General features: G+C 47.2%; 1 protein-coding gene across 1 annotated transcript; it reads right to left on the bottom strand.

Moving 5' to 3' along the window:
- Positions 1-9,664: 9,664 nt before the first annotated feature.
- Ubap1l (ubiquitin associated protein 1 like) lies at positions 9,665-27,172 on the bottom strand. The gene is made up of 6 exons (XM_015480542.2): positions 26,446-27,172; positions 23,788-23,954; positions 19,250-19,825; positions 17,039-17,248; positions 10,877-10,978; positions 9,665-10,059 (listed from the first exon to the last, which is right to left on the bottom strand). The coding sequence occupies exons 2-6, from the start codon at positions 23,905-23,907 to the stop codon at positions 9,925-9,927; spliced, it is 1,143 nt and encodes a 380-aa protein (XP_015336028.1). The 5' UTR covers positions 23,908-23,954; positions 26,446-27,172; the 3' UTR covers positions 9,665-9,924.
- Between the last annotated feature and the right edge of the window lie 48 nt (positions 27,173-27,220).

Here is a 27,220-nt window from a genome sequence, read left to right as displayed (position 1 = left end):
CAGCCTAGTCTGATAAGTCTTAACAATAAACCCTGACTTTTGTATCCTGTGAATGCTGTGCAAAGTCTTTTCACATCCATCTCCCCATTCATACCACCACAATCCTGGACATTGGTACCCTCTATAAGGCAGATGAGATTGGCAAGTTCAGAAGCTGAGTAATTGGCCCAAAGCCACACAGCACAGCAGAGTTAGTTCCTCACTTGTGGTTCTGTCAGAGAATGTTTTAAAAATCATGTCAATAATTTCTTCATTTGCTAATAAGGGGACCAAAAGAATGCAAAGCTGGTTGAAAAGAACATTTGAGAGACAGGAATTTGTATAACTAGTTGGCAAAAACATGCTGAAATAAGTTTGCTAAGTTAGAGATTCTGCTGGACAATGTCTTCTGGGCAATAAAACCATCATTTTTGTGGTTCTTTCCTGGAAAAAAATATTTTGCATCTTCACATACATGCACGCACATACTTGTGCAGGCATCCATGAGTTAGTACAGGGCCTCACATGATCTGAGCTGTAATCCACGGTGAGTTATTAAACAAAGGTACATGCCCCTTAGTAATTAAATAGCACTTCACTGTTCAGCATTGTCCCAGAGTGACGCTGAAGGACCCCAGTCCTCCTTTTGCATTTTTTCCAAGTTACGATAATTTTTCTTAACAGTGCGGAGCACTCTTCCCCCTGCTCCTGCCTTCTGCCAGTGCTGAACACGTGAGATTTGTGACATGGAGGTGCTTGTTAATCAGCTCTCAGGCTTTTTCACTTATAGAACTCTGTGTGCTGCACTTCCGGCTGCTCGGCGAACTCCCTGAATTTGGTTGTTCCTTCACTCTGAGGAATCTTCCTGAGCTCTTTTCTGCATGATAATAATAGCACAGTTATTCATACAGAGCCTTCCCGTACTTCACTTACTTGAATATTTAAGAATTTCAAGGCTAGACAGCTCCACAGTACTCCTGCTCCTCCTCTCAAGGAACCACCCCGCAACCCAAAGGTCACATGATTGGAAAAGGCCCAGCTGGTAAGTGGCAGACTTTGAACCAGGGCTACATGTTTGTTTTCTGTGCTGCATCCCTGCTTAGCTGACGTTCTGAGATGGACCGGCTTCCATCTCTTTAACATCTCCTTCCTTTCATCCTTTTCTGTCTGTCCTTACTTCTTTTTTGGTTCATCCGTTCCCTTGGATCCAGCCCTTTCTCCTCGGTTCTCTTGCCTTAGGACCTAGCCAGGAAACTAACGGCCCACTTCAAGAGGGTTTCCACGACTAGCCATGGGGTGGGGTGGGAGTTACACTTTCACAGAGACTCCCTCCCTCTCAGGAAGGGTAGGAGAAGTTTTCAGAAGCAGCCCACCTTCTCTGGCTCAGGGGTCCTCAGAGTTAAGGCTTTGTAGTTCCCCCCATAGCCAGTGTCTGTCTCCATTGACCTTGGCAGGGATAGTTACCACAGCTGTTTTGTAGGTGGGGAAACCAGCAGAAAGCCAGCTTGAGTCACCCAAAGTCACACAGCCAGTTAAGTTGAAGAGCAGAAACCTGAACCCAGGACAAGGGATTCTCAGCCTCTCATACCCTGACATCTAGACTTGTCACTGAAGAACGTATTCTGGGGCACAAACTAGGGACAGGTAGGCAAATTACAGAGGTTTTAGGAATTACTGAGCCCAGAGGTTTTGGTTTTTAAATCTCTCTGTCTAGCTCAGAGGCAACTGAAAAATTTGTCCTGACAAAGACACACGCACGCGCGCGCACGCGCACACACACACACACACACACAGAGCTTAAAGCAACAGGGGACGTTTTTCTGACCCTTTGTGGCCACCCTGCAAAATGTCTTCTGGCACTCTCTCCAGTCTTCCACAAGCTTTTCTCTTGACCCTGACTCTAGATACCCTGCACCCCAAGCTTTCCTCTCCCTAGAGATTACCCTGCCTTGTTTATGTAGCTGCCTGACAGAGGTTAGGCAGAAGTTAGGCCTTCCCACACTGCCCCACGCCCCTGGCCTGCTTCTATGATTTCCTCCCTCAGCCTGTTCCCATGGCAGCCAGAGCCTCCTAACCAGATGCTAGTCAGACCTATTGCTCCTCCAGACAGAACCCTTGTGGGGGGCTCCCCATCCACTAGAGTGAAAGCCAAAGTTCTTCAGAGTCTCTCCACCCCGTTCCTTCCCAACTTCATCTCTTACCACGTTCTCCCAGCCTCCCTGCTATTCTTGAAACACACCAGGCACGCTCCCAGCTCTGGGTCTTTGAGCGATGTCCTTCTACCTGGCATACACCTCCCTCACTTAGACATCTGGCTCACACCCCCACCTCCCGCAAGGTCTTTGCTCAGACGTCACTTTGATTCTTAGGCCTCTTTGACCTCCCTACTTAAAATCTACCTCCCCTTTCTCTGCATCCCCTCTTCCTTTTCCTGATTGTTTTTCTCCAGAATATTTATCATCCTTTTCCATGCTGTATTTTCACTTGTTCCTCCTACTAAAGTTTGAGCTCCATGATGGTAGAATTTTTTTTTTTTTTTTTAAGCACAAGGGATCAAACCTAGGGGTCTCTCACATGCTAGGCAAGTGCTCTGCCACCAAAGCACATCCCTGGCCCAAGGGCAGAGATTTCATCTGTTTCATTCACTACTGAAACACCAGGATCTAAAACAGTGACTAGAACATAGTAAGGGCTTAAACTTGTCAAATGGATGAATGGTGTCCAATTTATGTCTGTTGAAAGAGAGAATGAATGAGTCAATTGATCAATCAAGGGAAAACCCACAGGAGAGGTACAGGACAAGAATCAGATTTCAGAGGGGAGGGGTACCATTTCTGGCAGGGCTGCTGGGCAGGTGGCCAGGGAAGACTTCCATAAGGAAACAAGCTATCAAGTCCTCAGGACATTCTGGGAAGAGAGGATCTGAAAATAGCAGCAGCTCATGGGTCACTTTTCTTCTTTCAAGGGAGGGGAAGAAGCTGGGATTGGAAATGCTAATCATCCCATGAAGAATGGCTCCTCTTGGCAGTGGAGTACACACAGGGCCTGTCTGTTTATTTTCCTTTGGCCCCAAGCAGCTGGGCCTCTTTTTCATCCTAATTGCTTTATGCTTCAAGTTGCTGTCACTTCTCAGGAACAGCAGAAAATTAACTGTGCTGGTGGGAGACTCAGCTGTCAGAAGACAGGCCACCTCTGAGCATCCTGATCATGGACACAGGATGCGGAACCCTGGTGGAGGAGGTCTCCACCCAGCAGTGTTCTCACAGCCCACAGGCTTTGGCCCCAGCTGAAGCAGGGGAGCTTGAAAAGAGGGAGCCCCTCTCTGGCATCTCAGCAACTGAGAAAGGTAAAAGGGGTCTTTTATTGGGTGGCAAGGTACAAACGTCTAGTCTGACCCCTCTCTTTTCACAGGGGAGGAATATGAGGTCAAGGGGGACGGAGTATTTGCCTCGGGGCATACAGCAGGCTAAATTCCTGAGCTGAATTCTACATTTCTAGAATCCTCTTCTCCTCATACCATGCTGATCTCTTGTGTTGTCTGCCAGGACACCCAAGAGGGAGGTTCCCCACAATGACCCATCAGTCTGCCAACTTGGATTCCATACTTCTATCCTTATTTTGTCCAGTAAAACTCACTCCTCTTATGTCCTGTTCTCTTAGCATCTTGCTTTGATTCAGTAAGGAGAGACAAAGGAGTGGGTGATATTTGTGTACTTGGGCCCTTCAAAGCCTAACACACACAATCTCTCTCTCTCTCTCTCTCTCTCTCTCTCTCTCTCTCTCTCTCACACACACACACACACACACACACACACACACACACACACACAGTTTCGCCAATTCTAAGAGTGGCCCAAGGCCATTGGCTCAGTATGCTTCTCTTTCGGGGGTAACTTATTTTCATTCTAACTGGGGCTTTCTAATGATGTGCCTAACTCCAAAGTGCTGGTTAGCAGAGAGAATTCCAGGTGCTCAGAGAGGGTGCTAGCACTGGGTTGGGGTGGAAATAAGAAAATGAAGATCTTGTGGGGCATCCTCTGCAGAGAGACCACAGGGCCTGCCTATCAGCCAGCTGGTTTGGGAGCCAAATGTTGGCTGAGAGTGACTGCTGTTTGACCTTGGGTAAGTTCCTTAATCTTTCTGAAGTTGAGGGCTCTCAACTCTACACAGAGCTAATTCCTACCCCCACAGGGTTAATACACATGTGAAATGAGAGTTTACCCATCAGCATGCCATCTTCCTCTCCGTGCTCCTTTCTCTTCTTCACACTTTGAGCTCTTGCTGTGAGGAGGGCACAGGCCTGGTGAGTGGAGCACAGCCTTGCAGTTGGTACTTAGCGTTCAGAACCATTAAGCCCAGGCCTCAGCTTCAGGGGGTCATGGGTTCCTATTCCAGCTGCATCACGAACCGATGGGTGATCTTGGGCAAATGGTTTCTTTATAAAACGGAGATGATGGCGGTACTCACCTTATGCAGTCATTGTGCAGATTATGTGAAGCACCTGCTGTTGCGAGGCCAGAGAGGTGGCTTGGGGCCTAAGTGTGGGGACCCTTGAATGCCTGGCAGGAGAACCTGAGCTTTCTTCTACAGGAATGGGGAGCCATGGCACATTTTTGAGGCAGTGAGTGCAGTAGACAACAGAGGTGCTCAGTGCCCCTGGAAGCTGCCCAATGGGAGCACCAGCCGGAGTAGGGATGGGGGAGTGTGAGGTCAGGGGACTCATTTCCCAGCTCCCTCTCTGCGTGGCTGTCTTGTGCTTTTTCTTCCACTGACCCAATCACAGGACCTGACAGGTGGCCCTTTCTGTGTAGTCCTCTCAGTCTCTGGCTTGGGGTGGCCACTCCTTCAGGTCTAGGAGTGGCAAGAGCCCGGCTGTCTCTTGCAGTTCCTGGAGTGGCCCTTCACTCTTTTTTTTTTTTTTAATATTTAATTATTTATTTATTTGGTGAACACAACATCTTTGTTTGTATGTGGTGCTGAGGATCGAACCCGGGCCGCACGCATGCCAGGCGAGCGCACTACCGCTTGAGCCACATCCCCAGCCCTGGCCCTTCACTCTTTGTAAATGGCCTCATTCCTCAACTTTCCCTGAGGACCTGATTTGAGTTGTCATCTATTTCCTGGCTGGAGCTTGCTGGATGTGTGCCCTGTCCCTTCTGGCCATCTCTATGGGCATGGTCACTGAGTGGCTGGGCTTGGGCACAGTAAAGGATACTGGAATATGTCCATCTCATGCCTCAGCCTGATTACACGGTGATGGGAACCAGAGGAATGTCTTCTGGGCAAGGGCAGTGCCTCCGTGACTGTGACTGGAAGCTGGGGTCTTACCTCCCAAAACACTTTAATATGAGGGGAAAAAATTGACCTTTAGAAGCTCTCTGAAGATTGGCTGGGAATGGAAACAGAACCAGAGGTGTGAGCTCCAGAGTACACAGCTTCTGCCATCCACTTCCAGGTGAGGGACCAGGCAGAACTGCAGCACCAGCCTCGAGGCAGGGCCTGGCTCTCCACTGCCCTGGCCAGACTTGACCTTCACCAATTTAACCAAGGGGTCCTCAGGCTCCCCAGTGAGAGCTCTGGAAACCCTTGCTCCAGGTTTAGCCCTATCACCCATTTGCTGGGTGATGTTGGGCTGGTTACATCCCTTCTCTGAGCTGCTTTGTGTCTGTCATTGAAGATGAGAGGACATCTGTCTGATGCCCATATTTGCTATGGGACCAGGTGAGGGCCCCATTGTGACGGGAGCCAGTGAGGTAGCAGGAATGTTTCAGCTGCTATCTCAGACTTTCTGGATTCTAATTCAGTTCTAGCACTTTTTAGAGTGTGTGACCTTGGGCAATCTAACCTCTTGGGATCTCATATGGGCTTCTGTCAGTGAGCATAAGTGTGCCTAAACTCAAAGGGCTGTTGGGAGGATAAAATAGCACACAGAGCTTAGAACAAACGGTGCTGGGCCCACAATGTCAATAAACCAGAAGAATCTCGACCCTCCAGGCAAGAGCAGTTAGTCTGGAGAAGGTGATTCTGTAGCAATAGAGGGAGCCCTAAGGAGGGGTTGGGGCCTGCCATTCCTCTTGTTAGTGCACTGTCTCCAGAATGTAACCCTGATCTGGCACTGTTGTAGGGACCTGGAGCAGTGCTCCCTCTGGTGGAGGTGGAAGGGAGGGGTGTGTGAGGTGCAGGGGCAGGGCCCTGTCCTCTGACCTGAGATGTACAGAGAGCCCTCCCCACTGCTGGGTCTGACCAAATATACAGATGAAGTGTCGTACCTATGGAAGGTCCCTGAGGGTCCCGCACCCCTGAGGAGATAAAAATGTTTTTCTTAGCTTCGCTTCCTCCTACCTTGAACCTCCCAAACAGCTCTGGACTACCTCCAGGTTATCTCTTTGGCCACCTGCCCCCATATGGCAGGGATTGGGGTGTCAGAGCAAAACTCATCACAGGGGCAGGGGTGGTGGCTTTCCTGACCAGCAGCACCCACCCCTCTCCTCAGCTGGACCTGCTACACCACAGTGTGGCCACTGCTTCTGACCTGCTCAGGGACATGACCCAGGCTTGTCTCCGCTCCACTCTGCTGCCATGCAAAATGTGCCACATACTCCCCAAAGGAGGGACAGCATTCCTGGGTTTCCCTCTCTCCCTCTTTTCCTCCTTCTCTCCCATTCAGCAAACACACCTGAGTGTCTAACTACAAGCTGTGTCAGGCTCAGGGGCAGAGAGACTGACTGCAGGGTTCAGTGTCTGTCCCCAGGGCCTCGCAGTAGGAGGGAGGGTTCCCTCAGCAGTTACAGGCCCAGGATGGAAGTTGCCCACCGGAGGCCACAACCTTGCAGACAGTCCAGGCCCAACTTTTCCTCCCTAAGTTTAGACTTTCCCCAGGTTCACAGGGAGACAGGACAAATTCTACCCCAGTTGGTTGCTGCCTGTGTCCCTGTCCTCACTGTATCCTGTTGGTGTTTTGGTTGTCAGCAGGTGGAACCACCTTTGGCCAAGTTAAGGAGAACAGGATCCTACTGGAAGAACTCTGGGTGCTTAGCTCCTGGGAAGGCCAGAGCACCTGCTGGGGAAGGGTGGAGCCCAGCAGCTGCAGACTCCAGGACTCCAGGAGCTGTGTCCACTCCTGGTCACAGCCAGATCAAGTGCCCCCAGGGTTCTGAGGTTATAGGCCCAGGCCCACTGGCTCTGTGTGGATGTGACATGTGCCTATCCCTGGTCTGAGGATGACAGGACACTTGGACAACAACTAAGATGACTATATCTGAGGGAGGGGACATTCTCCCAACTATACTGAGTGTCACTTAGTAAGGAGCAATGGTCAGCATGAGGCTTGCTGGAGTCCTTGGAATACTAAGGCTGCTGGGGGTATTTGGAATCTGTGGTTAAGCCATGCCCCCAGGCTGGCCTGTCCTGGGTCTCTGGCTCCCTAATCTTCTGGCTTCCTTCCATCTTTCTGCCCTCATCTGACACCCAGTTAATGTCTTTGCTCAACCTGGAAACATTTTCTTAATGACAAAAAAATAAAACCATAGGTTAAAAGTCTTGAGCAATAAAACAGCAGATGACATCACATGGGCAGCTGCCCAGAGGACACAGAATGCACGTCTCTTGAGTGGGTGGCCTTATAAGGACAGGTTATTCTCCTCTCAGGAGGAGAATGGGCAGGAGGGAGGGCCACCATTAGGAGCCAGGAGGCTGGGCTGGGGTGGGTACCCCACTGCTGGGCTGGGGATAGAGCCAGCCAGGGTGTCTGGCCAGGATCCAGTTCCACCAGGGAACTGGCCAAGTATAACCTTCAGAGGCCCTTATTGAGCCAGAGCCTGCCTGCCTGCCATTATCACCAGCACAGGCATTGACCTGCCCACAGGAGCTGCTGACTGACCCACAAGCCAGGCCAGCCCCAGAAAGCCCCGCTCCAGGACAGAGGCCATTTCTCATGCTTTGTCCCACCTTCCCCCACTGCAGGCTGAGTTGGTGTGGTATGTAATAAAGGTTTGTGGGGTGGAAGAATCAGTGAATGAATGGGTCTTTGGTTGTAGTTTTGGCTCATCAACTTAGCTGTAAGTAGCTTCTGGAATGCTGGTTGTATCATCTCATCTCAGAGAGACTAACACAGGGCTGAGCAGGTGCTTAACAATTTCAAAGAGTCACATAACTAGATAATGATCTAGGATGTAGTTCCAGCTTAGATGTGATTTCATTATTCTATCATCTAAAAAATTATTTTGAACTAACAAATTTGCCCATTGCCATTTCATTTTTAATCAAGCAATAGTTTTCTAGGGATGGAAAGGTTTGGGGCAGGTGGAAGAAGGATGGGAATAGTGGCATGTGTGAGGGCCTGCCAACTAGTCACCTCTGATCCAGGGGACTTAATAAAGTGATGGACTGAGTCCAGGTTAATCAGAACACAAATAGCTTTGGAGCTAACATTGTATCTTAGAAATTGAACTTTACTGTCTTTTCCAAGTGTAGTTCTCTTTTGGACAATAGACACATGACCAACTTGGTGCCATCTTTCAGATTTTCTAATAGTTTTGTATTGCCTGCAAATTATTCAAAACAAGTTTGAAGACCAAAGAATATTTTTAATGTGATTTCAAGTTGGCAGACATTGAGGCTTACTAGGAAGCATCAAGGGGCTGGACAGCCTTAGGAGACCTGAGTTCTAGTTCTGCAGTGTATACCTGCAGAAGTCCCTGTTACACATTCAAACACAGTGTCTCTATGAACTGAGAAATGTGGAAGTTTCCTTTTTTTTTTTTTTTTTTTAACAGACCTCAGCTCCATGCGCAGCCCCATTTGCAGGGTGGAGTGAAGCTGGGAGGTTTGGATTTTGTGGTAATTGCCACAGGTTTTTGTGTGGGCCAGCTGGGATGGCAGGGCACCAGCATCTTGGCCTCTGACCTCTGCTTGCCTGAGTCATGGGCCACTATAGCAACTGGCCATCTCAATTCTTGAGGACCTCTAAAGGATAGACCTGGGGTGACTAGTGGCTACTCTGGTACCAACTTCCCTATCCCCAAGGAGGAAAGACTGACATAGGACCCCAGATTGTCAGAGCAGGGGGCATAGAGTGGCTGGCTGTTCTGGAGGTTCACAAACACTAGCTGTGGGTCCAGTACATTGTAAAGAATACCCAGGGGGCTTCTTACATAAAACAAAACAAGCTGGGCATGATAGCACACACCGATAGCCCCAGCTACTCAGGAGGCCGGGGTGGGAGGATCACTTGAGTCTAGGAGTTCAAGATCAGCCTGGATAACAGAAAGAACTATCTCCAAGAAAAAAAGAAACCCGCAGGCAAACAGATTCCTGATGGCTGCCAAGCTATGCCTTTTGAATCAGAATACCTTATGGAGAGCAGCTAGGTCTGAAAATTTTTAAATTTTGACCTGGTCAAATCTTTCTACTTTTTCTTGAGAATCTAAGGCTCAAAAACTCCTTGATTCCAGACATCATCAGAACTCAAGGCTTCTAACCCACAGTTAAGATGTTCTTTCCAAACCAAAACCAGGAGCCTACAGGACTCAAAAGAACTGCCACAAGGGTTGGGGGTTGTGGCTCAGTGGTAGAGCGCTCGCCTAGCATGCATGAGGCTCTGGGTTTGATCCTCAGCACCACATAAAAGTAAAATAGAGATATTGTGTCCACCTAAAACTAAAAAAATAAATATTAAAAAAAGAACTGCCATGATTTATTTGTTTTAATTTTCTCAAAGTCAAAGTGATTAATGCACATAGTTTGAAGAGTCAAATACAAATATGAAAAACATGATTCCTTGCCCACCCTCTCCCCTCTGCCCCTTCCAGGAGGCAAGGGGGCAATGCTTTCAACTCCCACCCTTGGCATTGTTTACACAGTGAGAATGCACGGCTTCCTTAGTCTTGTTAGGTTTTCGTAACAGGCTGGACGGGGTTGCCCAGGCCTTGCAGAATGCCTCAGCGGTCACTGGGCACAGGCCACCAGCTCCTCTAGGGCTTGATCGCGGTGGTTGCCATGGACAAGCAGCACCTCCTTGATCCGGTGTGGCTGGAAGCCCATGTCGCTGAACTGCTCCCAGAGGCGTAGGAATTCCCCGGCCTGAGGAGGAGGAGATGGGAGGGGGCTCTGCAAGGCCCAACTATACCCTGGAAGCATCTCCCCAGTACCTACTGCACCTCATCCCAGAAAGCTGTGGCCCCCCAAACCAGAAGAACCTAATCCTCGGCAGCATCTGCCGTCTTCCTGTACCTCTATGTGTAGGAAGTGTGATGTGGCTCCCAACTCTTCCTCTACCAGGGAAAGAAGTTCTGACCTGGCCACTGGCTCTGCCCAGCCTCACCTCTCCCCTCTCACTTGGCCTTGACCCCTGTGCTCAGGTACTGGGGCAGGAAGAAGGGTACACAATGGCGCCAGGTGCGCCAGCATCGCTGAGGTTTCACATAATGCAGCCCTTGCCTGCCCTCCTCTTCTGACCCCTTTCCTCCTCAGCACCTCTGTCCCTCTGGCTGCCTCTATGAACAGGTGCTCTGGCTGGGAATAGGGTTGGAGGCAAGCAGTATTCATCAAGCACTTAGAATTTTCTGTGAGGCCTGCAGCTGCCTGCATTCTGGGGAGTTCAAGTATCTCTGTGTGGCCCTTGATTCCTGTCTGGGTGTCTGACAAAGAATGGGCATTCACGAATGTCTGTTGTGTTGATTCAGCTAAATAAAACAAAACCCCTGCTTTCTTCGCCTCCAGTTGTCCTCCCCACATCTCGGGATTCTCCCTCTATCTTTGGCTTCATCTCCCTGGGCTGGCTCTTTCTCCCCTGGACTGAGGCTACAGGCTATCTCCTGTCCAGCCCACAGGCTGCTCTGGGAACTGGTGTGACCCATACCTCCCAGCCCCTAGAGCCCAGGCAGGAGGCCCAGCTGACCTGGCTCTCAGAGAACTGGAACATCTCCATGGCCTCGTCCACCAGGGCCTCCTCGTAGCCCTGCTGCAGAAGCCTTTCATGGGCACTGAGGTAGCTGAGAAACTGGGTGGGAAGAAGGCAAAGAGGGAAGGATGATAAGAGAGGCAGAGGCAGCAGACGAGGTGTAGAGGCACCCAGGGCCTCACTAAGGCCTGAGCTCAGAATTAGGCAGACTGGCCAGCCCACCACATCCCATGGGGCCCCAGAGATACCATGGGCTAACAGAAGAGGAAAAAAGGACCTGGGGACAGGTGGACAATGGGTCTTCACCTCACTGGCTGTCCCAAGTTGGGGGCTGGAATCCAGGAAAAGGACTTTCAGAGTGGGCTAAGATGTTCACAGAACCTAAGTGGGGACCACGACAGGCCTCATATGGGCATCTCACCTGCCACCCCTAGGCAATCCTTCACATGTGCACCACTCACCCCAGCCTGCCCACCCTCCTTGGAGAAGGAGTCTCCTCAGCCATATACACCTATGCATAACCACCCTACCCCAGACACATCTCTGCCATCCAGAGCTCCTTGAGGCTTAACAGTCCTGCACCAGAACCAGAGGGAGGGGTGGTAGGGAGAGGAGGATCCCACAGGGCTGCACACCTGCTCCAGTCACTCCCTGCCTAAGTCACCAGGGGCTACTTTTACTCTTAGGATAAAGTGCTGCCTCTTTACTAGGGCTCAGTTCCATCCAATATTTTCTAGGCTTCTGCCTGTCTGGCTCCCCCAGCTAAAGCAAGCCTCAGTGCTCTCCTGGGGAAGCTTCTCTGCCACCTCTGTCTTCACTGGGTGCCATCTCTAGTGCGCCCAGACCACCCTGTGCTCCCTGGCACAGCACATACAACTTTGTAATTGCTTCACTTAATCTTCCTTACCCACTCGCTTTTTGCTCCACAGGGAGAGGTTGGGCAGTTCTGTTCACTGGGTCCCCAACACCAGCATGGCGGCAGAAGGAGCTCAATAAATACATGCTATGTTTATAAACTGAATTAAGAACTACCCTTCAAGGAACTCACAGCTTAGTGGGGGAGATAAACCAGACACAGGACAACATCAGTGCCAGGCAAATCAAAGCAGGATTTATAGGGAGTAGGTGTCAAACGAAGGCTCCAGACCACAAGAATTATGAGTATATGCCGAGAAGGAGCAGGTTGGGTTTCTGCAGAGTGGGGCAGAAAGTGCAGATCATCTAACCTAATGGTTTTCAAACTGTCGTCACTCCTGAGCTGTTTGTCCTAGCATACGAGGCTTCAATAATAAGCTAAGATCAGAGCTGCCTGGAAGAACAGAGGGCAAAGGCCATGAGAGCCCAGAATCCAGCACTCCTGCCAGAAGTTCTGCTTGGAATGTCTAGACCTCGCTCTGAGCACATTTGGAAAATCACACACCCAAGGCTGCCTTTCACAACTGGGGAAACAGGTCAAGGCAGGGCAGGTGGTTTGCCCAGGGTTCCAGGATAACTTGACCTCTTGTCTGAGAAGGAGATTGGTTGCTAGAGGAAAAGCTTTGAGGTAGCTTGGCAGTGGACAGGGGTTCTGAAGAAAACTTCACCTTCAGAAGGTGGGAGGGCAAAGGCAAGGGCAGATGGTGGATGCTCCCTTTACCTTTTGGCTTGCCCATAGCAATGATTCTCAGCCTTGGTGCTCATTACAACCACCCTGGGAATTTTAGAAATTACTGGTGCCTGGGCCTCACCAGAGGCTCCAGTATATTTGATCTGAGGTGTAACCTGGACACTGGGATGTATTTATAGTTCTCCAGGTGATTCTAATGTGCAGCCAAAGTTAAGAATCACTGGCTGAAGGGACAGCTGACCACCTCCACACCATGCCAGGCTGCATACCTAGACCATCTGCAGATCTTATAAAATTATAGGTTCTTGGGTTTGGTCCAGATAGATCGGGGCTCTTCAGGACAGGGCCTGGGGGTCTGCATTTTAAAGATTCTGCTGCTTGGTCAGCTTTTGGGTCTATGGGACTGTAGAGGGTACCAAGCTTGCCTGAGGCCCTAGGTTAAATGTCACCTTCAGACCCCAGGATGGGTTTTCCAGAAGTCATTGGTTCCAAACACATACTTATTCCTCCTCTGTCCTATAAACAGGGAAGCACAAAAAAGGGAGCTTGGTGTGTCTGGAGTCCTATAGCAAGTTCTGAGCTTGGACCCTGGACCCTTACACATGCTGCTCAAGCCTGTCCTTTGGGCACATCATATCTGTAAAAGGAAGGAGAGAGGCACAGAGCTTATCTTTTATTTATTTATTTTTTAAAAAATATTTATTTTTTAGTTATAGGTGGGCACAATATTTTTATTTTTTGATTATTATTATATTTTTATGTGGTGCTGAGGTTTGAACCCAGCGTCTCATGCATGCTAGGCAAGAGCTCTACCACTGAGCCACAACCCCAGCCCACAGAGCTTATCCTTTAAAAAAATTTTTTTGGGTTGTCAATGGACCTTTAATTAATTAATTTATTTATATGAGATGATAATTGAACCCAGTGCCTCACACATGCTAAGAGAGCACTCTACCACTAAGCTACAACCCCAGACCACAGAGCTTATCTTTTGAATCTCCTCTTATATCTCCTCTTCCTGACTCTTCTAAGTGTACTATCTCCATCATCTGATGCTCTCCTTCCTTTCAAGGGGAGAAGGATCTAAACCCAACACATTGGGAGGCCAGTGCCCTGTGTTGGCTCTGACTAATCTTCAGAATTCCACAATGATGGGCTGAGACCTCAGCCTTGTCACAGTGGGCAAAGGGACTGAGGAGGCATGTCAAAGCCCAACTGTGGGCCTGAACCTCACAGCCCTCCTATCCAGCTTCTTGGCCAAGGTCAGCTAAGGGTAGGGGCCACTTTAGATATGCTCTTAAATCTCAGATAAGACAAGGTTGCTGTCCTAGGAGGTTTTCACATAGAGAATGAAAGAAAAGCACTGTCCAACAAAGATTCAGAATCAGGACAACCTGACCTCAACACTTCTGTTGCCGTTGACAGGCTATTGAACCCCCTGGTCTCAGTTTCCTCATCTGCAAAATGCCTAGGACAGTAATAGCATAATAACTTTGTAGAATTGAGACCTAACTGAAGACTTTCAGATTAAGGGACCAGTGCAAAGAAAGTATTAAAAATCTGTTAGTAACCCCTCCTCCCCACCCAGTTTAGCTAGCATGGGGGTCACCATGTTGAAAGTGTTCCTCCAGATAGGGCATAGACTTATGAACCCAGGGTAGAGAAAAAGCAGGAGTGGGTTGGGAAGAACATCAGGAGCATTTCCCCACTTTCCCAACCTGGCAGCAGCACATTCTGCTCTGGCTCCTGTTTAAGAATCACTCTCCTGTCACTCCCTCACCCAGGAGCAGGCCTGAGTCTTGAACCTCAGGGACCCACTCACTATTCTGCAGTCATCAGTGATTAAGAAGAAGGTGTAGGGGCTGGAGATGTAGCTCGATGGTAGAGTGCTTGCCTAGCATGTGTGAGGCACTGGGTTCAATTCTCAGCACCACATAAAAATGAATAAACAAAGTAAAGGTATTGTGTCCATCTACAACAAACAAATTAAAAAAGAAGAAGAAGGAGAAGGAGGAGGTGAAGGAAGTGGCACATGCCTGAAATCCTAGCGGCTCAGGAGACTGAGGCAGGAGGATCACAGGTTCAAAGCCAGCCTTAGCAACTTCGTGAGGCGCTCAGCGAGACCCTGTCTCAAAATAAAATATAAAAAGGGCTGGGAATGTGACTCAGTGGTTAAATACCCCTGGGTTCAATCCCCAGTACCAAAAAAGAAGGAGAAGGAGGAGGAGGAGGAGGAGGAGAAGAAGAAGGAGGAGAAGGAGTTCAAGTCCTCTGGCAGTGGTGGGGTGGAGACAGGAGAAAAAGGAATAAGTGCCAACTGCCCTGTGACCAGTTTTCTAGCCATGAAGAGCCCCAATATTTAGAAAATACAAAGGAGATGCTACAATAGGGGTACAGACAATAGCATTCAATGCCACCTCCTGTCCTCACTCATAATCTTTCTATGATTCCCTTTTGCCTACTAGGTTATTATAAAAGTCTCAGCCCAGTTTTCAAAGTACCCTCAACCTGTCCCAACTCCCCTTCCCTGTCTTATCTCCCACCAGCCTGCCTCATGCATCTTCTCCAGCAAGACGGACTGGATCAGATCTCCTGCACACTTCCTTTCTGCCTCTAACTCCTTTGCTCACACTATCCCTATTACTCTTCTCCTTATTTCAAAGCCAGGTCTTATCTAGACTTTGAAGTCCTGTTCCATGTGTGGTCCCTTCATGAAGCTTTTCCTACTCACTAGAACCTCCTTGTGGTAGACTGAGAATAACCATAAATTTTGGGGTGTTCTTCCCATCAAGAGGGAGTTTATTTTTCTACCTTTATATCTGGGCTAGTCTATGACATGCTTTGGCCAACAGAATAAGATAGAAGTGACTATGTACAATTCCAGCCCAGGCCTCAGGAGGCCCTGAAGTTTTCACTCTTGGAACCAAGTGAGCTAGCTTGTCGGATGTGTGTGGTCCAGTTGACAATTGACACCAACCTCTGGACTGGGAACAAGCCCATCTTAAGCTATTTAGCCCCAACGAAGTCACTACACTATGGCCACAAGAGAGATCAAGATGAGACCAGCAGAAGATCACCTAGCTGAGTCCAACTTCAAACTGCCAACCCACAGAATCTCATAAGCAAATTCATGGTTGTTGATTAAGGCACTAAGGTTCAGGCGGTTTGTTGCACAGCAGCAGATGACAGAAATACTCTGCAGCACTTATACATGCCCGTTATGCTCCCAGGCATCTTGTAACCAGCAGCTCTTTTTAGGTACTTTGGGGATCCTCACTCCTTTGCAGGTGCTCTCACATTCTTGGCTTCTATTGGGAGTTAAGACCTACTTCCCCAAACTACAGAAGATTGAAGTGCTACCCTTTGAGTGCCATCACTGAGTGTCCATAATTCTAGCAATAAGAGTACTCTTTGAAAATAGAATCTGGTGGTGGTAAACTCTGATGCACCTTCCAGAGGCCCTTTACTGAAGGACTCATTACCCCAGATGCTGGGAGGGATAGGAGACACCCTCAAGGACTGCCTAAGCTGTTGAGATCCATGTCTCTCACGTCACACCCTTCCCATGAACAAAGACTGCCTGAAGTAGGGGTAGAAAGCCTGGTCATATCAGCCTCACTTAGGCAACTCTGAGGGGCCAGAGAGGTTTCAGAGCTGTGGGATTAGCTGATGCTATTTCTGGTCCTACATTACAGCTCTTCTTCCTCTGCCACTTCTGCTTCTGTCCCCTCCCTTCCATAGCAGCTGGTCCCAAGGACCTCCTTAATAAGCATCCTACATGCCAAACTTCATCTGACTCTGCTTCCTGGGGAACCCAACCCACAGCACTGGTTTTTATGTACCTTGGTTTTTCCTATAGCTCCCAGCTACATATGTATATCCAAAAAGTGCACAATAAATACTCTTGGCCAGTCAACATACTTTATATACAACCAAAGATATGAAAAATTGTGCTGTATATGTGTAATAAGAATTGTAATGCATTCCACTGTCATTTATTTTTTGAAAATCAATTAAAAAAATAATAATAAATACTCTTGGCCAGATGGAAGGATGTGGAGAAATGGATGTGGGTATTGATAAACTATTCATTGAGGAAAGTGGTTAGAGCTGTGCCCTCCAAGTCACTAAATATGTAGCTATTTGGATTTAAATTTAATTACAATTTTAGAAAATTTTAAATTAGTTTCTCAATCATACTAGCCACATTGAATGTAATGAAGTAGGCTAGTGGCTATTATATTGAACAACACAGATAAAAACATCTCTCATTAGATAAAGTTCTACTGGACTATTCTAGAAAGATTCTTGACTACACGAAGCTCCAGTTCCTGTATTTAGGGCAAGAGCTAGACAGGAGTAGAATACTGAGATTCCCCGAGTAGGTGTGAAGATAACTCCTATGGAGGAGGTAGCATAGGGACTAGAGGTTTGCTCACAACCCCAATAATTAATACCAGGTTGAGGTTCAAAACATATTCAAGATACAAAACCACATGGCCACTCACTTGGCTCCAGCTTCACAGCCCCTCAGTTCTGGGTCCCTCACTTACCTGGCTCAGGCTCTGTCTCCCTGTCTTCTGTAGAGCCTCAATGGCCCTTCCCAGGGGATATCCCAGGGCAATCACCGGCCCTATGAGGTCCTGCTCCTCCTGGCTCAGTGCAGACAGCAGGTCAGCTGTAGAATCAGGGTGCAATCTATGGGAGTTGAGAGGCTGGGGTGTTCCCCTCAGGGGTGGCAGGCAGGTGTACGGACTGAGAGACTGAAATACAGAGAGGCTGGCATGTCAGTTACCAAAGGAGGTGACACCTGGCTGGGCTGGACATTTTAAAAGTGCCTTTGTGTACCACTTTCTATACCTAGTGTAGGAGTTAGCATGGGGGGTGGGGGGGTGGGGTTAGAGCCCAGAAGACCCCAGCTCCCCACTGTCTACTCACTTTATTCAAATGTAAAATGGAGGCAATCTCAAAAGTACCTCACAGGGTTGTAACGAGGCTTAAATAAGACAACATGAACAAAGGGATCAGCAAAGGGGCCTGGCATACAGAAACTGTCAGTGAAGGCTAACACTTATTACTTAGAATACCCTGCAAAAGAAATATGATAGGTATCCAGGTGCTATGGTGCACTCCTGGAGTCCCAGCTACTCAGGAGACTAAGGCAGGAGGATCATTTGAGCCCAGGAATTTGAAACCAGCCTGGGCAACCTAGTGAGGCTCTAACTCAAGAATAAAGGGAAGGAAAGGAAAGGAATATAATATGTCCACCCTGCTATCTTTTTTTACAGATATTGAAGTCAAGGTTCAGAGAAGTTAATGACCCTGATACACAACACACATTTGGGAGCTGAACCCTACTCAGAGGTTCTTTACCTCATGGGGCAGGAAAAGACCTTCCTAGCCAGACTCTCCTTCTTGAGTTCATCTGGGCTGGGGTCTGGCAGGGTGTATGGTAGGGTAGGAACTGGGCACACCAACCCCTCAGTTGTGCTTGAGAGACTCACACAAATGCTGGACTAAGGAAGGTGACTTGAAGGCATTTCAGCTGGTTTGCCAGCACCCCTTCTCCACACAGTAGAACTCCTCTGCTAGCCCTGAACACAGCACCCTAGTTCTATCTTCCAAGGAAAGACTAGCTGCCGCTCTAGCTCCTGGGGCCAAGTGTACGTGGGGCGTAGGAATTCCCCACCCATCTGTCCCCTTCTTCTTGGGTTTCCCTAATATGACCCCACTCTAGGGACTACTGTTTACCTCAAGGGTGGAGATCCACATTTTAGGAGAAGAGTCTACTCTTGTCTTTGTTTCCTCATCAACAGAATATCTACCCCATCCTCCCTACATGGCTGTTCTAGACCTCATTGGCCTCATTCTGCAGCATCTCCTGGCCTGACTGGCAGAAAGCTGTGCTTAAGTGCTACTCTCTGCTACCAATTCTTGACCTAACTCATCTGCTCTGGATCTAGGTTTTGTGGAGTCTGATAACTTAAAACAATTTGGAGAGGACTTCTTAAAGAAAAAGAACATTTAATGAAGAACATGAAATTGGGTATAAGGCCTTGGAAGGGACAGAGTAAAGGTTCCAAGGATGAAGCTTCTTTGGCCTCACCATAAGTTTGCCTCTCCTCCGGGTTCTGCCCAGCTCACTATTTCCGCCTGAAGCCTTACCATCCTTCAGAAGCCCTCTCTGTCTCTCAACACCTTATCCTACTATACAGGGCTTGGCCTTGTCCACACCCCATTGACCAACTCTCTATGTCCTGTGGTTTGGATCTTATCTCTCCCAACCCAGTGTTTGGCAGGAAGTTACTACAGTGACTATCCCTTGATTGAGCCTCCAGCTTACCCAGTCTACAGTAAAATTCATCCATGGGAGGCCTTAGAATTGTGTCTCCTTCATTAAGGCAATTCAACATTCATTAAAAACCCTCTATGGGTCAAATCTGCTGCTAGATGCCCTGGAAACAAAAATGAATGCCATCTGATCCCTGCCTTAAAAGAACTCATTCCACCCAAGGAAACAGACAGGTACCAGTAATTACAATCATCATGAAATGTGCCCCAATAGAGGCAAAGCAGACAGAGCAGGGAAACAGAATGGGTTCCGCTAAGCAGAGAATATTCTAGGTAAATGGCCAGAAGGGCCGCACACCGGGGCCAGATGGGAACAGGTAAAGCTAAGAAGGAAGGAGCACGGAGGGGAAGGAGCTGAGATTGCAGAGGTGAGGCTGGCCAGCAGAGGCCCTGGTGGAGCAGGCAGTCCTTACCGCAACAGTGGGCTTGTGGCTCCGCAGTGGGGGCATGGAGCCAGCTGTCGAGGGCCGTGGGGGCAGCGCGGGGGCGTTGGGGGGCTGGGGTGCAGGGACGTTGGGGAGCTGGGGTGCAGGCCCGGGTGGCGGTGAGGGGCACAGGCTCAGCGCCCGGTGACCGCGAAAGCGGTGCAGGAGCGCGCGGGGACAGGCAGCCAACCTGCTCTCAGAGAGCCGCCGCCGCGCCCCAGCCAGCTCGGACCTCACGCTGCGCAGCACATCCAGGGAGCGCAGGCCATGGCTGGAGCCAGGGCGCCCTAGAGAACCGGGCTGCGGGCTGCTGGAGTCCAGCTCTTCCTCGCTGGCAGAGAAGCTTTCTTCCTCGTTCTCCTCTTCCTCGAGCGGCTCCTGGGGTCCATCCTCCTCGTCTCTGGCTGTGCCAGGCGCAAATGCCAGCCCACTTTCGGGACTGACCAGCAAGAGCCAGGCCGGAGGGGCTGACACAGTCCTCAGATCATTGCACTGGTACGAGCAGGGTCCTCGGATGGCAGCCTCCACCCAGAAAAGAGTGTTCCTTTCCAGGCTGAAGTCATGCTGCTGAGAGAAGGTTTTGTGAGGTCCAGATGGGGCAAACAAGGACCTTGGGAGGCGCCCTAATGGCTGGCCTGGGGACCCTGATGAGCCAAAGACTTACCAGGTCTGGACAGCTTCTGATTCGGAGTCCTGGGCATCCTACACAGCCCATTCCCACCAATAGTTTTAGCTAACACTGGGGCAAATGGATACCGGTAACAGTTTATTGGCAAGCTCTGGCATAAAGAGTAGAATGAGAAATGATTGAATAGAATGAAATGCAATATCTAAAACCCTTTGCCATTCAGTATGTCATTGCTAACTACATTAAAAATCTCTCAAATAACTGGGTGCAATGGGTCATGCTTGTAATCCCAGCTACTTGGGAGACTGAAGCAAGGGGTTCCAAAGTTTGAGGTCAGGTTTAACAATGTAGCAAGACCCCATCTCAAAAAAAAAAAAAAATTAAAAAGGCTGGGGATATAGCTCAGTGGAAGAGCACTCTTGGGTTCAATCTCTAGTTCAGAAAAAAAAAAAAAATCCAATAAAACTCGTTCTTCACAAAGAAGTGTTCACCAGAGCCCAGCAGTTTGCCACTGAACAGTCAGCCTTGGAGGCCCATTCATCAGACAAACCTCCCTATGGAGCAGTTAATAGCTGCCCTATACCCACTTTGCTCTCATCCAGGGATACTCTGGGGACCAGGAAATATATAATCTAACCTTTGTTGAATTTAACTAGTAGGTCAGGTATCATTCCTTGTTCCAGATTATGAAAATGAGGCTCATAATTTTTTTTTTGTACTGGGGATTGAATGCAGGGGTGCTTTAACCCTGAACTATATTCTCAACCCTATTTACTTTTTATATTGAGACAAAGTCTCCCTAAATTTCTTAGGACCTTGCTAAATTGCTGAGAGGCTGGCCTTGAACTTTGGGTCCTCCTATCTCAGGTTCCCAAGTCACTGGGATTATAGGCATGTGCCAGTACACACAGCAAGACTTAATTTTTTTAATTTGCTGTGGACAGATAGGTGACAGATGTGGACAGATAGATGGGTGTTGAACTTGTGTTTCGATCTACCTGACTGTAGTGCTCACCCCACTGACTATTAGGCCACCTACGAAAGCAATCTGGAATCTATATAATTATTCTAACTTTGATTCAATTTATAACTGAATTAAAAAATGAGAGTATTCCTATTTTTTTTAAAATAACTTCGTTTTATTGTTCTTTTTTTTTTTAAGAGAGAGAGAGAGAATTTTTTAATATTTATTTATTTTTTTAGTTTTCGGCATACACATCTTTGTTTGTATGTGGTGCTGAGGATCGAACCCGGGCCGCACACATGCCAGGCGAGCGCGCTACCGCTTGAGCCACATCCCCAGCCCAGTATTCCTATTTCTTACCTTTCTTTTCTGTAGTTGTAGACTGATAGCATCACATAAAAATAAATAAATAAAGGCATGCTAAGGATTAAACCCAGTGCTTCACATGTGCTAGGCAGACACTCTGCCACTGAGCTATAGCCCTAGCCCTGTTTCTTACCTTTAAAGTTAAGAATAGAAAACATAAAACTCCATTAAAAATTGTATGGCTGCAGGTATAGCTCAGTAGTAGAGCACTTACCTAGCTTGCCCAAGGCCTTGGGTTTGATCACTAGCACTGAAAAAAATGGCTAAATAACTTTAAAGGGCAATTTTAGTGCTCTCCCATGGCCAATTGAGGAAGAGACAGGCTAGGGGAAGTAGTGTTTGAGGGAGGAAGGGGCAGATAGGCAGAAAGACACAGATATTGGACAGAACACAGGCACTGCCTCTCTCACTGACATGACCCTGCCTTGAGGAGAGAAGTCTGACTCAGCAGCTCCAATGTGACTGCCTGATTGAGGTCAGGGACCAGGTTTTATTTCTTTCTCTGAATCTTTAAGGCCCGGGGCAGGCCAGGCACAGAGTGGATATTTATAGGCATGTGCAGAATAAATGGTTAGAAAAAGCAGATTTGAGCAAAAACAGGTAGGTTATAAAAGACAGAGGAAGGAAAAAGGCAATTTCATAACTGAGGCATACTTGGAGAGAAAAAGACTAAGAGATAAAGAGACAGTCAGTGGGACTTAGAGGGATAAAAGACCCAATAAAATACCAACATTTTTTTATTCTGAAATGCCACACTATAATTCTAAATTTAATATGAAAGACAAACAAATAAAAATAGCTATAAAAACTCTGGTAACAAAAATATAAATAAGGAGAACTGAGACCTGGCTTTACCAGTTCTCGATAATTAAACTATGGCACTATCCCAAACAGATTGAAGGTACGTAATAGAAAATCCAGACATAAATCATAATATATATGGGGCTTTAAAAAGTAATAAAGGTGGCAGTAGGAAAAGGAGAGATAGTCAAGCCGTAGGAAAAGGAGATGTAGTCAATAAATTGTGTTAGCTAGCTGGAAAAAATAAAGTTGGATTCATTCTCAGTCTAAAGATGAATTCCAAAAAGGATTCAAATATATGATATGACACGAGAAAGTACTAGGAGAAACAGAAGAGAAATCCTTTATAATTTCAGGTGGTCAAAACCATAAAAGGAAAGATAATTCTAAATGACTACTACTATAACCACTATATACCACACACATACAGAAGGAAAAGGGCTTCCAGAGAGGGAAGCTTCAGAACAACTTCTTCTCAGTGTGGTTAGAGCTGAGCAGGAGGGAAAAATTGTGATAATCTACCTCCATTGCAGGGTTGGTAAAGTAAATTCCTGTTCTCAACAACACAAAGAGAAGACAGGCAGCACTGGCTGTTAGGGGAGAGCCGGAGCACCTGCTACACAGAGCAGCATGCATCCCATAGACACTGTGCTCTGGGCTTTACAACCACTGAGCCACACCCCAGTTCTTTTTATTTTGTATTTTGAGACAGTCTTGTTAAGTTGCTGAGGGTCTTGCTAAGTTGCTGAGGCTGGCTTTGAACTTGCAATTCTCCTGCCTCAGCCTCCTAAGCTGTCGGGATAATAGGCATGTGGCACCACTTCCAGCTGTAAACCTTGATTCTGATGAGCCTGTGATTCCTGGATCTACAGAGGAAGCAAGTTCACACTGGGTCTTCTCCTGTGCCTCGAGGTCACTCAACCTCTTTACCTGATTTTCCCCAGGACTGCGCTCTATGCTCCTGAATTCCCTGCAACAACCCTTTGCCCCAGTTTTTGCCTTCCCCAACTGGTATCTTATATCTCATTCCAAGTTCTACTCTTAGCTAATATGAAATTACCTGGAGTCAGGACCTGGATTTTCATATTATCACTACCAATAACTGTGAATAAATATCCCCCTTCTCTAAACATCAGGTTTCTCATGTGTAAAATGAGCGAGAGCCAAACCAGACCTTCAAACTTTTCTGTAAACACTCCTGCAGATAGTAGAGAGTGAGCACCAAGTCTGTGAGCCCAGGCCCCAGGGGATCCAGGCTAGCTCCACAGCTCTTTAATACCACCATATACCCTGGGAATGTGTACCTAGCAAGGTGTAATCTAGGGATGTGAACCAGGGGCATGAGGTCCTTCTAGGCCACCTCCAGGTGTGGGTCTGTGTAATAGCACTCCCTTCTAATTCCTTCTAATGTGCCCTAGGCAACTGTCTGCATTTTAAGAGGATAACAGAGAATAAGTCTTTACCCAAAAGAGTGATTTTAATGGTGGAATTTTAGACATGGCCACAAGTTGGTAGAGAAGGGGAACTGGAGCACCATTGCAGTAACTGCCCCTCACTTCATATAAGCAGCCTCTCAGTATCCTCAGCTTAAAACAAGACCCACTGAACAACCCTTATCACCTAGCCACCAAGTTTCTTCATGAAACTTCCCCCCCCCCCCTTATTGGATTAAATTCAAGCTTCCCAGACTATTCAAAAGCAGATCAAGCTGCCCTTTCTCAGGCCTCAGACCCAGGGACAAGAAGCTAGAGAGACAGGCACACTTACCACAGAACCCAGCAGAAGCTCCCTGCAGGCAGGGATACTGAACTCTGGTGCAGGGAGAGGCTCTGTGCTGATCACAAAACCCTTGGGTACCTTGAAGGGGACACCATCGAGGGCACTCATTCTGTCAGAGGAGTGTGGAGATGGCTCAGCAATGTTCGGCAGGCTGCCTGGGGTCAGAAAGAAAGAATGTAGAGTCCTGTGGACCAGGCTCAGACCTCAAGGAGCCTCACCAGTCTCCTGCACAGTTGCTTAGCTGGGCAACACACAACTGGAAAAGAACAGGTGAACTGGCCAGAGCTGCTTATGGGAAGATATAAATAAAAACAAGAACATTTTCACATGCCAAGAATTGACTATTTCATGTCTAAGTCATGCTTTATATCATTGTCTATAAGACCAGCTCTAAAGCATTTCATCAAAAGAGTTGCCATTCCAAAGTTTAAGGAAGAAATTACACCAAATTACACAAACTCTTGCAAGAAGAAGAAAATAAAGAATATTTCCTAATTCATTATAATTGAACATAACCTTTATGCCAAACTTGACAAGAAAATTAGATGGCACTCTCTCATGAACCAAGATGCAAAAATCTTAACAAAAATAATTATGGAAAGAATCATACAACAATGTCAAGCTGAATTTATTCTTGAAATGACAGATTGGTTTAACATTCCAAAATTAATCAATAGGAATACAGATAAATATTAATAAAGATCAAAGTAATATAATTTTATATCTCCATGGATCCAGAAAAAATACTTCATAAAATTAATATCCATTTGTGATTTTTAAGCAACTAACCCTTACAAATTTAGGAAGACTGTCATTTCCTTAATCTAATAAAGAATATCTCTAAAACATCTATAGCAAACATCCTACTTAATGATGAGATTCAAAAGGACATCCCCAATACTGGAAATGATACAAGAGAGTCCCCATCAAGTCTATTTAATATTGCACTACAGGCACTATTTTGTGGGAGTGTAACAATTGGAAAGAAAGAAAGCAAGAAACCATTGTTTATGGATGACATAATTATATGAGAAAATCAAAAATAATCTGTGAATAAAACTCTTAGAATTAGTAACATAATTCATCAAGGTCATTGGGTATGAGGTCAATGTTTCAAATATATCTCTGAGGCTAGGGATATAGCTAAGTTGGTAGAGTGCTTGCTTTGCATGCACAAGGCCCTGGGTTCAATCCCCCAAACCAAATGTGTGTGTGTGTGTGTGTGTGTGTGTGTGTTACTAGGGATTGAAACCAGGGGTGCTCTACCACTGAGCTACAACTCCACAGCCCTTTTTAAAATTTTTATTTTAAGACAGTCTTGCTAAATTACCAAGGCTGGCCTCCAACTTGTGATGTTCCTTGGTCAGCCTCCAGAGTCGCTGGGGTTACAGGTATGCACCACTGTGCTCAACTTAAATAGCATCTTTAAAACATTTCATTAGAAATGGACCAATTCTACTTGACTTTCATAGCAACAGTGCATGAGAGTTACAGATGATCACATTCTCAGTGACACCTGAAATTGTCAGGCTTTTTAATTTAACCATTCATTGTTGTGTGTGTGCAGTGGTATCTCATTGTTTACTTTGCACATAACTGACGATTTATGAGGTTAAACAACTTATCCAGAATTAAAAGCTCATTCACATATCATTTCTAGGTCTTTTGCCTAAGTGTAGTATCTGTACTTAGTTTAACAATACAAGAGCCAGGGATTAAATATTGAGTCTGCTGCCTTGCAATTAAAAAAAAAAACAAAAAAAACCTAATTCACACAGAATTTAAGCTCACAACTACCTATAATATAAATCTAGACTCCTAAAGACACTCTGGCATTTTGCAAACAATCAGGGATTATTAGGGAACTTGCACCAGAGAGTGCCTCTGGCTCAACACAATCTGTCATCCCTGCCAGGATGACGCAAAACCCTGCTGTTTAGGGTCACTGTGCGGTCATGCTGTTCCCTACAGCAGAGCACCATGTAGAGAGGTAGGGTGGGTGGGTAATCTGAGTGCAGACAGGTCAATTGAGGGCAGGTGGGCAAATCCTTTAATCCCCTCATCTCCTCCCCCATCTGTCCATTCTTGCCAGTGTCTTCCTCTATATGACTCATTCACTCCATGCTTTGAGCCAGCGCCCCGGCATAGCAGAGGCCGCTCCTCATGCTGCCTCCATCGAACAGGACCAGGCAGGTCCTCAGGTAACCAGTAACCCATCTGCCCTGTCAGCTAGTTCTCACAGGGCACTTCTGAGGTACAACAGTGTAAAAGGAGACATGGAAAATTCAGCAAGTTTTGGCATTCTCAGATTTATCATTCACACTTTCAGTTATCACTTGAATTCTGAACTATGGGAAGACCAATAGTTCTATTGAGGCTCAGAGGGAATGTACTGTCCACTTAGCAGGTAGAGGGCAGCCTTCTTCCCCATCTTTGACCCAGCATCTGCATCCTAATAGGTCTTCTCTAATCTACTATACACTTGCTTCCAGGGTAACTTAAGAGTTAAAGGATTCTGGGAATATCTCTCTTAAGAATGGCAAGAGCTGAGATATGATCTAGTTAGAACATAGTCTAAAATGAGGGTCACCTTGCTAAATACAAAATAAGAGATATAGATGGTTAGGTAACAATTTCAGGGCTTACCAGGACCCCGCACAAGGGAGTGCCTCTGGAAGGGGAGTGTTCTAGTCCTTATGGGGCTTGGGAAGCTTTAGGAAAGCAACCGGCTTTGATCTGGACCCCAGAAGGTTGGAGAACAGCCTGTGATCAGGAGAGAGATGGAGAGTGAGATTCCAGGGAACAGCTTGAGCCAGGGAGCAGAGACAGGAAGCTGCAGGGCAGAGGGAGTGGGTGACAAGTTGTTTGATTCAAGTAGATAGTTTGTGCTGGAAGCAGTCTGCACCAAGATTGAAGGGATAGATTTGGGTCTGCCTGGGGAGGACTTTGAACTTTAGGTTGAGTTCCGGCTCCATTCAGTAGGTGACAGAGAAAGCCCTGAAGAGGCCTGGGGGTGGGGGAATGGGAGTGGAGACATTAGGAAAACCAGGCTGTGCACGCTTCAACAAACTATACAATCCAGGATTTCTCAAATCCCAGTCCATGTGCCAGTGCCCATTTGGCAGAGCTGAGCATGGGCCTGGGTGGAGACTGGTGAGTTGTCTAGTCATGACAGCGGTTTTAAAGTTCTCTACTATACTCTTTTAAGTGACTTCACTTGCTCATAGCTTTAATTACCAACGAATGATTCACAAATTCTCCAGGTCTCTTCTGAGATCAAACTCATAAACACAACCAGCTACAAGACATCTCTCCCAAGATGTCTCAAGAGTCCCTCAAACTCAACTTATGCAAAGTGAACTATTGACTTTCCCCTCCCCCAAAGTGACCATCCCCCACTCCAGGGTATGGTAGCTTTGAT

Source organism: Marmota marmota, unplaced genomic scaffold (assembly GCF_001458135.2).
Source record: "Marmota marmota marmota unplaced genomic scaffold, marMar, whole genome shotgun sequence".
NCBI lineage: Eukaryota > Metazoa > Chordata > Mammalia > Rodentia > Sciuridae > Marmota > Marmota marmota.
This window is presented reverse-complemented; position numbering and strand designations above follow the sequence as displayed.